The 12,647-nt window shown below is 34.6% G+C and overlaps 1 protein-coding gene across 1 annotated transcript in view; it reads left to right on the top strand.

The window, feature by feature from the left end:
- LOC307124242 (deoxynucleoside triphosphate triphosphohydrolase SAMHD1-like) overlaps window positions 1–9,845 on the top strand; it is a gene marked incomplete at its 5' end in the record, with an annotated part of 65,875 nt that extends 56,030 nt beyond the window's left edge. The window contains 7 exons of the mRNA XM_079813289.1: window positions 2,709–2,800; window positions 4,286–4,371; window positions 4,546–4,712; window positions 4,916–4,999; window positions 5,093–5,194; window positions 8,368–8,490; window positions 8,619–9,845. Coding sequence (XP_079669415.1) covers window positions 2,709–2,800; window positions 4,286–4,371; window positions 4,546–4,712; window positions 4,916–4,999; window positions 5,093–5,194; window positions 8,368–8,490; window positions 8,619–8,633 — 669 coding nt within the window. The 3' untranslated portion in view covers window positions 8,634–9,845. The remainder of the gene's footprint in view (window positions 1–2,708; window positions 2,801–4,285; window positions 4,372–4,545; window positions 4,713–4,915; window positions 5,000–5,092; window positions 5,195–8,367; window positions 8,491–8,618) is intronic.
- Window positions 9,846–12,647: the final 2,802 nt, after the last annotated feature.

Raw genomic sequence — 12,647 nt, 5'->3', positions numbered from 1 at the left:
TCTACCCCATCTAAAATATGTTGCTGCCTCATTAAAAAGATGCGTTATACATTTAAAATAAATGTATTTTAATTTCTTAAAATAGGCCCTATTTCTATAAATATATTTACTTGTTTTTCATGAATGTATTTTACAACATTTTACCAGATTTAAAGCTACACTTATTCACTTTTATGCCCCCCCACACTAAATGTTTAGATTTTATACAATTAGTGTGCACTTGTGATTTTTCTTTAAAAAAAATTTGTATAACTTTTTATTCACTAATCTAGTTTATCCACCATCTAGTTTATAGTGGTATTTTTGTCATAGATTGTGATTTATTTTTATAATTTGTTGTTTTTAGGAAGCTGTTATTGAGAATTGACAGATTTTGTTTTATTGTTTCTTTTGACATTACCATTATTGTGATCAGTGTTTGCTTTAGTTGGGATCTTGAACCTTGACATAAAACATTACTTTTTCTTTTTCGCTGCTGTAACTACGTTTTTTAAATACATTTCTTATAGTAAGCAAACCCGAAAGACAATGTAAACAGGTGATGTTGACTATTTATTAAAGGTCTGATTCACTGAGCTCCTTCAAAGTCTATTCTATAATGATATAGATGATGTAGTTTGTGATGGTGTCCCAATAACTTTAGAGCATGAGATCCATCACTGTTGCAAAAAACAGATAATATAAAGGACATGAAAACTTGTGGTCAAAACATTTCAAATACCAATATTATTCAGAATCACATAGACATCAAGAATCGGAGTATGAATCTCAACAATGGTGACAATCAAAAGCTTAATTCTGCAATGCATGCTGGGTAACCGCATTGTACAAAAATCATCCATGACTCCCAGCATGCATTGCAGCATCAATAAATGCTCAAGAGCCCAACTGAAGCAAACACTGATCACCATAATGGTGAAATTTTCAATTAAACATCAACACATAAAGATCTGTTAATTTCCAATAAGAGCTTCTGTAGATGTCTGACAGACATAAAGTCAATCTGGTTAGTAATGTGTGAAGCTGGTAATGCTGTTTGTGGAGTTGTTTAATCCTCCTCTGCTGAGATCTTCAGAGATGTAATGTATTTTTTTATCTTCAGTTGATTTCATCTAAAACTGTGGCTGAAGTTGTAGTTCTTGTGTTTCTCTTTCCTTCAGTGATTCTGCTTTTCTTTCCTTTCCTAATCACTAATTCTCAATTATCACTTAATTAATCTCTTAATTATCTCAACTTCAACAATTCTTCAATTACTCTAACACTCTGTAGTGTGGGCACATATAAGTGTTCATTTAAAATGGAAGATTTTGCTGTGGGGTTATAAGGGTTAAAGGGATTAGATAAAAAAATACAGCTGTGTACTGTAATCTTACAGTTTCCTTACCGTAATCTAAATTACAGCTTTTCTGTAATTTAACTGTAAAATACTGGCATCAGGGTTTCCAGCTGTGTACCGTAATCCTGCAGTTTCATTACTGTATTCTAACGTAAATTGACGGTAAGACTCTGTATATTAATTTATGGAAAAGTAATGTTAAAAAAAACAGCAATTTACTGGCAATTTAGCTGCCAGTAGATTACCGTAAAATCAAGGAAAAAACTGTAATATACTGTAAAACTTAACAGTCAAATTTACCAGATGAATCAAGATATTTTCACTGAAATATTAGTGAAAGTTAATAGAAAAAAGTCAGTAACTGACAAGGAGAGTAAATATTAAAATGGATTGTGTTTGTGTTGTTGCACAAGATGATATAGAAGAGATCTTTCAGTTCAATTAATTTGTTTTGTGGGTCACCATTGTGCTGGAGAGTAGAGCCTGTGCTTCAGTCTAGGATGAGCAGAGAAACACTGATGAAATGCTGCTTGATGCTTTATTTAAAGTCATCGACTGTGTTTCCTAATGCAGTTATGAGCTGTTTGTTGAGTAATTTATCACATACATGTGTGCTATTGCTAGCGATGAACTGCAACGATTGAAGTTAAAGTCATGTTTTTTATTATAACGCAACGTGTTATGCGGTTGCAGTTTATATTAAGAAATGTTCCTTTTCAGTGGACTCAACTGAAATAAGTTTACAGTACAAATACCGTATAAATACTAGTTTTAAAATGAGAACTGTTTGAAGCAACCAGTTTCCCAAATTAAAAGAGCTCCCTTCCATGGTATTATTACGGTAACATACTGTAAAAAAGGAGAGCTGTAAATAAACAGTAGAGGGCAGTAAATTAACAGTACATTGCTGGCAACCACAGCTGCCAGAAGATTGCCGTTATTTTACAGCACAGTTACGGTACACAGCTGGAAACCCTGCTGCCAGTATTTTACCGTTAATTTACAGGTACATTTTTTACAGTGTATGTTTCAGCATGTTCCAACCATTATACAGATAGCCTATACCTTAATGAATTAAACAGTTTATCATACAGATTGAAAGTGTGAATGGTCTCTCTCCCCCTCTCCTATAATATAATGTAATATAATATAATATAATATAATATAATATAATATAATATAATATAATATAATATAATATAATATAATATAATATAATATAATATAATATAATATAATATAATATAATATAATAATATAATATAATAATAAAATAATTCAATACACATCTTATTTAATTTCTTAGTAATGTATGGAAAAATAAATGCCTGCTTTTACATCACACTGTGGTGCATTTTTCTTTCTCTAACAGGAAGCAAGTAATATTTTTGACATGTTTCGCACCCGATACACACTGCATCGCCAGGCCTACCAGCACAAGACTGTCAATATCATTGAGAAAATGTAAGCTTTGGTATTATAAAAAAAGTATTTATAGCAGGTAAACTGTGTGCCTCTAGTTTTGAGGCAAATTATGTTCATGTCGTGTTGTTAAGTTTGAAAATAAAACAAGGATTGTAGCTGCTTGCATCGCTAAACATTCTGTGGTTGACGTGACGAGCAGTTAAGTTAAAAACATACTACATGTACTCATTAGATAAACAAAAGTTTTGCAAAGAAATAAATACAATAAAAATGTATGGGCCCCGCTACACTCTCTTTAAAAAAAAACAAAAAAAAGGTGTACAAATTTGTATTTCTAACTTTTAAGGTAGAAGTGGCCGTCACTGGGGTGGGACCCTTAAGGGTACATTTTTGTAGCTCTAAGTCAGGGGTAGGCAAGTTCGGTCCTAGAGAGCTGATGTCCTGCAGAGTTTAGCTCCAACCCTACTAAACCACCACAGTATAAAACTCATGGCTCCCAGCATGCATTGCAGCATTAAGTATGTCACCATTGTTGAGATTCATATGTTGATTCTTGATATCTGTGATATAGTTCTACAGCAGCTATGGGGTGCAAAAAATAACAAATGCACACAAGAAATTACTGCACATGACACGCATATACAATATATATTTATTGTGGCCGCAAATTAAAAATGAATTCCGTTCTTTTAATTTGAAGTTCCGCCTGGGTGGGGCCCATTTACAAGTGCATGCCCAGATGCTGCGCCACTGTACACAGCCTATATGATTAGATGGATGGATGGATTGATTTCATTAGTTAACATTAGTTCAGTCAGGTCCAAACTTTTAGTCAACTTTTTTATTGGCATATTTTGCTAAATTTACAATTGGTGATATGGCTCTGTTCTAAATTCCCCATCCTTTAAAGAGCTCCATGAAAAGCCAAGACAGGGAACAGCATCTTCTGGGGACAACCTCCCATTTTTAAACTGGGAGGGCAGCGTAAATCCCCATTTAGAACAGAGCATGCATCAATGTCAACCGAACGACATTGATTAAGTCAAACTCAGTTTAAGGAGGAGCTGGGTTACAAAGCCGCGTGCAGTGGAAGCAGTCAAGCAGGCAGACTGAACTGAAGCTACGCTTAAGGCGCCCTGTCTGAGAGTTGCCACTTGAGTGCATAGGAATTGGATCCTCTGATATGGACAGGTTTTAATTTTTCCAATCAGCTGATAGCAGAGCTTAACTACGTGGCCTTCCTGAACTAATGCAGAATGCTTGATTTAATGTATTAACTAACATTACATTTGTTAATCTTTGTTAATGTTAGTTAATAAAAATACAGCTGTTCATGGTTTGTTCATGTTAGTTCACAGTACATTAACTACTGTTAACAAAATTTTAATAAAGTATTAGTAAATGTTGAAATTAACAGTAACAAAGATAAATACATTCTTTATAAGAGCAGTTCATTTTTAGCTCATGTCTACTAATGTAGTTAACTAATGAACCTTATTGTAAAGTGTTACCTTTGCATTTTAGGATTACAGAAGCCCTAGTAAAAGCTAATGGCCATTTCCAGATCTCTGAAGCAATAAACAACATGGGAGAATACACCAAACTCACAGGTCAGTGGGAAACTTGTGTATGGGCATAAAATAAATGGGAAAGGAAGAGGAAATTATATCCACATTTGGCACAATAATTTATCTATAAACAGGAAGTTGTTTGTGGATTTATTATTAGGATTGTTTTAACTAAAATGCAAAAGACAAATAGTTATGTTCTCCCTTTTCTAACAGACAATATCCTTGAGAAAATGTTGTACCCTGAGAATGATTACAAAAAGATACTTGAAAATGCCCAAAGAGATCTCCAGGATGCAAGTGAAAATGTGAGGAAGATTCTCAAAAGGGACCTGCCAAAGTTTCTGGGAGAGGCCAAACTGGAGAAAAGACAGATCCCAAAGGTATTGGACAGTGTATAACTAAAATAAACTACTCATATTGCAATATTACTTCCAGGTAATGAGATAAAATATCACAATACCTGCTTAAACCACAATATCAGATATTACTAAAGCTGGTATTCTACAAGCTGAAAACATTATACATGCTATTTATTTTGCCATTTGGTGTATTTTACTGTTGATTTTCTCAAACACTTGTAAAGGTAAAGGATGACTGGACAACAGCAGTGGGGGAATGGAATAAGGAAAAAAAACAAGATCTAAAGGCCGAAGATTTTGTGGAAGATGTATGTTCAAATATAAACCTTTAATCTGCATCTCTTGATCTCTTCAGTTTAAGTTATCGCTTGAATTATTTGAATGGAAATTCTCTCATCCAGGTGGTTCACATTGATCATGGCATGAAGGATAAAAACCCCATGGACAGTGTCTATTTCTACAAAAAGAGGGACCCAAACAAAGCCTTCCTGAAAAATGATCAGGTACCCATGTGACTTTGAAATATTAAAAATATATATAATTAATTAGAGACTGGGATTAAAAAGAAATTATTTACACAAAGAAGCCCATTCATTCCTAACAATTATGTATACATGTCTAAAAAAAGGGTTAACTATTTCAAGTAAAGTCTATTTATTTATCCACTTTTCTTTTTGAAGTAATGTAATGAAAAACATGTATAATCTATGGAAAGGTACACTGTAAAAAATGATTTTATGGCTAAGTAAATGAAACAGGAAAAATCATGCATATTTTGCTTATAATAATCTTGTAAATGTGAAAATGATAGAATATTAAGTAAAATCTAAACATGTACTCTATTTTTACTTGTAAATATTACTCATCCAACAGACAAGTAAATATCACTTGTGACTCTCTGGCATATTTACACGAATTAATAAAGTGCTTGAAGCTATTTTAAAAAAAATCAAGTAAAATTTACGTCTTCCTGAAGCAAGGAATCTGCGCATGCGCGGAAAGAAAACTGCTCGGGTTATGTATATAACCCTTGTTCCCTGAGAAGGGGAACGAGCACTGCATCGGGACGACGCTTTGGGGATGCTCCCTTACACAGTAAAATCCCCAGAGTTAAATTAACACTGCTCAGAGAACATATGGTCCCACTCTACAGAGTGTTAAAGTAACACTGAATCAGTGTTAAAGTTAATGAGATAATTAAGAGATTAATTAAGTGATAATTGACCATTAGTGGTGAACACCTGATGATAATGAGTAGAATCACTGAAGGAAAGAGAAAAAGAAAAACACAAGAACTACGACTGACTATTAAAAAGACATTCAATCTCTGAAGATCTCAGCAGAGGAGGATTAAACAACTCCACAAACAGCATTACCAGCTTCACACATTACTAACCAGACAGACTTTATTTCTATCAGACGACTACAGAAGCTCTTATTGAGGTTTAGATGTTGATGTTTTATTGAAAATTAAAGTTGTTTGAAGTTACCATTATTGTGATCAGTGTTTGCTTTAATTGGGCTCTTGACCCTTGACTTGCTAACATAAGTTTTTCTCTGGCTGCTGTAACTGTTCGTTACGGTGAAAATGGCAAGAAAATCTTGACGCTTGTTGTTTATGATACAGTTGTTATCATCATATAATGGCCTTATTTGCTGATCCCTGAAAGTCATTGATTATAGGAGCCTTGTGATTCTAGGGCAGAAGATCCAGCAATGTTATTATCAGAGAAACTAAACAATTATCAAAAAATTTTTACATAAGATTTGTACTGCGGTTTACTAACACATCACACAATAAGCAATTCTAACTCCTGCGAGTTTTACTCACACATAGACATCAAGAATCAGCCTATGAATCTTAACAATGGTGACATGCCACAATGCATTCTGGGTGCATCACGCAAAACTCATCTATGGCTCCCAGAATGCATTGTGGCATGAAGCATGTCACCATTGTTGAGATTCATAGGCAGATTCTTGATGTCTGTGTGTGAGTTCATCTCGCAGGAGTTAGAATTGATTAGTGTACAATCGGTTGCAAAACTTATTCAGCTTTTCTGATTAAAACAGTGTTGGATCTTCTCTAAAATCACAATAAAAAAAGTTAATAGGATATTGCTCATACTCAGTCGTAAAATCAATGAATTAAATCATTATACAATGATCATATTCTCAACATCGAGCAGCCGACAGCATCTGATTGTGTTTACTCTTGCTTTTCTTGCCATAACAAACTCAGTTACAGCAGCCAGAGAAACACTAACGTTAAAACGTCATCAAACTGCCCAACTAAAGAAAACACTGATCACCATGATGGTCACATTAAAAACTAACAATTTTCACAACAGAATCAAACAAAAAATCTGTTAATTCTCAATAAGAGACGTCTGACAGAAATAAAGTCAGTCTGGTTAGTAATGTGTGAAGCTGGTAATGCTGTTTGTGGAGTTGTTTAATCCTCCTCTGCTGAGATCTTCAGAGATTTAATGTCTTTTTTATAGTCAGTCGTAGTTCTTGTGTTTTTCTTTTTCTCTTTCCTTCAGTGATTCTACTCATTATCATCAGGTGTTCATCACTAATGGCCAATCATCACTTAATTAATCTCTCAATTATCTCATTAACTTTAACACTGATTCAGTGTTACTTTAACACTCTGTAGAGTGGGACCAAATGTTCTCTGAGAAGTGTTAATTTAACTCTGGGGATTTTACTGTGTAGCATCAGCGAATCTGAAACCAGAATGCCAACTAGGCCAATCCGATTGGCGTGCGTGATGACGTCATCGTGACGGCATACCCGGAAGTATAAAAGGGGGGCTGGAACGTAATGGCGGTAGTAATTGCTCTGAAACATGCGCTCCAGGCGCGCCAAGGTGTGGCGTCGGGATGCAGTGCTCGTTCCCCTTCTCAGGGAACAAGGGTTATATACATAACCCGAGCAGTTCCCTTTCGAGGGAACTCGCACTGCATCGGGACGACGCTTTGGGGAACGAGTACCCACTAGGCCACACCGAAGGGTAGCGCCTGCCCTAGTGTGAAGCCGGAAACCGGGCACAGCTAGGACTGGAGCACCCTAGCACCAGGCGTCGTAGGGAGATCCAGGCTATAAAACCTGATAAAAGTGTGTGGGGTAGCCCACCCGGCCGCCTCGCAGATATCCTGCAAGGGGACCCCAGAAAGAAGGGCCACCGAAGAGGCCATGCCTCTGGTGGAATGAGCCCTCACGGCCACAGGTGAAGGCAAACTGCGCACCTGGATTTAAAATAATTACCAGCACTGCATAATACAAGTAAAATGTATTAAAAAAATTAGTGATTTAATATAAAATAATTACCAGCACTGCATAAAACAAGTAAAGTGCATTTAAAAGAGCAAATTGTTTTACTTAATTATCTTAATTACATCAAATTTGTAAGTAAAAATTACTCAATACAATTCAACAGGCCAAGTTATATGTACTTATTCACTTTTTTAATTTTACTCAGCTTAGTTGAGTACATTTACTTAATTTCCTTACGTGTGAAATTTACTTGATAAAAATTTGTGCAAAAACTTGCAAAATAAAAATTGAGTAAATTCTACTTATTGTTTTTTTCAGTGTACTGTTTTAAAAAATAAAACAAAAATTGTACACAATATAAAGTTCTATATAAAATATTATTCTGCAATGACAGATGTTCCTGCCCAAAGATTTTTATGAGAAGCTGTTTAGAGTGTACTATAGAGGCCCAGAAGAAAAGCTCAAGGACGCTCAGCAGTGCTTTGACGAGTGGAAGAGAGAATATCTTAAACCGATGGTATGACCTGCCCTCTCATGTGTTAATACCCTCTCAATGTATATGCGTGTTCATATGTACATGTGAGTATGCATGCACAGCATATATTTGTGTGTTAAAATTATGATTTTATTCATCTTATGTTCCAGAACCCAACCCAGTGAGATCACACAGAAGGGCAGAAACCTCATGAGAAACACTGGTTAAGAGAAATATCACAAGGATTTGTTTAGTGAGCTGGGGAAAAACTTTAATCCTAGCATGACAAAACCTAACTCTCACAATTCTTCCATACGTGGATGTTTGTTCTTTTTATAACAAAATTTCATTGTCATGGTCATATTATTAAATTTCATAATATACACTGTAAAACCCAACAAGTTAAGGTAATATAAACAATTTGAGGAATCTGGAAGCCTTAAAGCATTTATGTTTCAAAACCAATATTTACAAGTACCATAAACTTACTCCATTTGTCCACATACACAGGCTGTCTGAAATCACACCCTATACCCTCATTTTTAGACTGAACCAGACATGCAGATGACAAAAAGTAGTCAATGAAAAATCAGTAATCAAGTAAAGTATCTAAATCAAAGTAACAGAGTTATACAACTAAAGTGGAGGGACCTTTGAACTGGAGCTGACCTTGAGTAAAATTTAAGTGCTGGTGATGGGATGTTTTAGTTCTTCACAGATAAATAGAATATTTGGGCATAATAGCAAATTTATATTATATTCACTTGCTAATATTATTCACACAATGTGGTGTTGGATGTTAGATAGGTACAAATTCATGATTAACTATAGAGGATTGTGAAGGGTTATGCTATAAGAGGCGTGTTTGGTGATTGATTGATAGGTAAATGATGAATCATGTAATATGTCACTCCTTTGGGTGTGTGTGGTTACTGATCTTAAGATATATTTGGGGGGTTTACATATTTTTTAGGAATTACATTTTATAGGTCTTTCTAGATGTAATCTTTGAATTTTTGGAAGTTATGAAAAAAAAAATTCTCAGCTGTCAGAAACTGATAAGAAAAACTGTATTCTGTTTATAGCAATGGTGGAGCAATGATTTATTATCTTATCTACTGTAATAAATGTGATCTTTCCTTTATTTTGTGCACGAGTTTCATAGATGTTGTGTGATTAATGAATATCTAATTAATTTAAAAAGTTAATTAAAATATAAAGGTTTCATACACTAATGAGGGAGTTTCTCAAGGAGGAGGAATGAACAAGGATGTAGGATGTCTTGAGAAATCAAGTAATTGTTCCAAAAACAGTTTGAAATGTTTTTATGAAACGGAACTAGAGATGTTGTAGTCTGATCAACTGGGCTAAGTAAATAACACTGTAAAAAGTTGTTTAAAAATTTGAAAGAAATATAATTTAATCAAAACTGAACCATGTTAAAATGGAATAATTTGCCACTGTTTCAGTACAAAAATACACTGAACAAAACAAGCATACTTCATTAAATAGTATGCTAAAATAATACTACAAAAGGCTATTGTGATTGTCCAATTACCTGGAGGAACATTCAATAATTTGTCGTTGTTCTGACCACTAGGACTTTAGATAGACACAATTGTTAAAATGTCCTATTCACAGTGTCTAATAAAAGTGTCTAATAACAGGTGAGAATCTGACAGTACTCAGCTGGTCATGTGATTTCAATAGGTTTAGACACATTTTACTACACTCTAAAAAGAGATGTGTTAAAAATGACACATGTTGTGTTAGTTTTAACACATGTAGTGAGTGTGCTCAGGGACAACACATGTTGTGTCAAATTTAACACGATAAATGTGTAAGTCATTTTAACACACAAATTGTGTCAGGTAATCACATACTCAGATGTAGTTTAAAAAAAAATGAAACTAAATTATTAAGCATTTAATCAATAGTCGAGTACAGAACGCATGTGCACACAAAGTACAATGTTTCAAACTCTATGACTCTATAAACTCAATTATTCACACTTCAACACCACATCGATGCCACTTTTGAGAAAAGATCATGAAGAGATAACAGTTGACAGAGTTTGCGCTTTGAATTAAATTAAAATGTAGCAACTGATAAAACATTCTATATAAATAACTTTTTTTTACTCAGGCCTGTTTGTTTGAGAACATAAACACTGCATACAATGCACAATGATGGCGTGTGTCGCGCTTTATAACATGATGTGTTGAGAACAACACAACCAGACGTGTTAAAAATTGACACATGTTGTGTCAGTTTTAACACATGTAGTGTGTGTGCTCAGGGACAACACATGTTGTGTAGATTTTAACACATGTAGTGTGTGTGCTCAGGGACAACACATTTCGTGTAGATTTTAACACATGTAGTGTGTGTGCTCAGGGACAACACATGTTGTGTAGATTTTAACACATATTGTGTGTGTTCTCAGGGACAACACATGTTGTGTAGATTTTAACACATGTAGTGTGTGTGCTCAGGGACAACACATGTTGCGTAAAATTTAACACACAACCTGTGTCGTTTTCTTTAACACATCTCTGTGTTACCTGTAACTCAACTAATGTGTTATTCCTCTTACACAGAAGTGTGTTGAAACCTTTTACACAATAATGTGTTATAGTTACACAACGTGTGTCAGATGTGTGTTACATGTTACTTCGTGTTTGGATGAACACTGATCACGATTCTGGAGACTTCAGATGAAACATTCACTGAATCATCAACACAAATCCTGTTCATCTCAATAAGAGCTTCTGTCTGACAGAAATAAAGTCAGTCTGGTCAGTGATAACAAGTGAAAAGCGGTGAAAGCATTTGAAAAAGACATTGAAAAAGAGGCATGATGTGATTGGCTGCCAAAACACCCAGTGCTGTTCATCCAGAGTAACATTTAACACACATTGTGTGTTATATCTACACAACATGTGTCAAAATACCATCAACACACTCAGTGTGTTGTTTTTTTAACACATCTCTTTTTAGAGTGTACACTCTAAAAAGAGATGTGTTAAAAATGACACATGTTGTGTTAGTTTTAACACATGTAGTGAGTGTGCTCAGGGACAACACATGTTGTGTCAAATTTAACACAATAAATGTGTAAGTCATTTTAACACACAAATTGTGTCAGGTAATCACATACTCAGATGTAATTTTAAAAATAAAGTGAAACTAAATTATTAAGCATTTAATCAATAGTCGAGTACAGAACGCATGTGCACACAAAGTACAATGTTTCAAACTCTATGACTCTATAAACTCAATTATTCACACTTCAACACCACATCGATGCTGCTTTTGAGAAAAGATCATGACGAGATAACAGTTGACAGAGTTTGCGCTTTGAATTAAATTAAAATGTAGCAACTGATAAAACATTCTATATAAATAACTTTTATTTACTCAGGCCTGTTTGTTTGAGAACATAAACACTGCATACAATGCACAATGATGGTGTGTGTCGCGCTTTATAATATGATGTGTTGAGAACAACACAACCAGATGTGTTAAAAATTGACACATGTTGTGTAGATTTTAACACATGTAGTGTGTGTGCTCAGGGACAACACATGTTGTGTAGATTTTAACACATGTAGTGTGTGTGCTCAGGGACAACACATGTTGTGTAAAATTTAACACACAACCTGTGTCGTTTTCTTTAACACATCTCTGTGTTACCTGTAACTCAACTAATGTGTTATTCCTCTTACACAGAAGTGTGTTGAAACCTTTTACACAATAATGTGTTATAGTTACACAACGTGTGTCAGATGTGTGTTACATGTGACTGTATGTGTGTATTTGCCAGAGTTACTTTGTGTTTGGATGAACACTGACACGTATTGGTAACTTGTGTTTAGTCCATTGACGTTTAATAAAGTGTGTTTGACTGTTTATTGCATTACCTGGATGTTTTAGACATCATGAATCTACACACACCAGCTCTTATTGAGATGAACAGAGGTTTAGATGTTGATGGTTCATTGAATGTTTCATCTGAAGTCAGCAGAATCGTGATCAGTGGCTCCTTTATTTGAGCTCTTGACCCTTTACTTGTCTTTTAATTCTCCTCTTTCTGCTATAACTGCATTTTAATCAAATATGTTTGTTATGGCATGAAAACATGATCAGAAGTAGGCATGTGCCGGTATCAAATTTTCATGTTGCGATTAATTGCTGAA

This window comes from Gobio gobio (assembly GCF_949357685.1).
Source record: "Gobio gobio genome assembly, chromosome: 3".
Taxonomy (NCBI): Eukaryota; Metazoa; Chordata; class Actinopteri; order Cypriniformes; family Gobionidae; genus Gobio; species Gobio gobio.
This window is presented reverse-complemented; position numbering and strand designations above follow the sequence as displayed.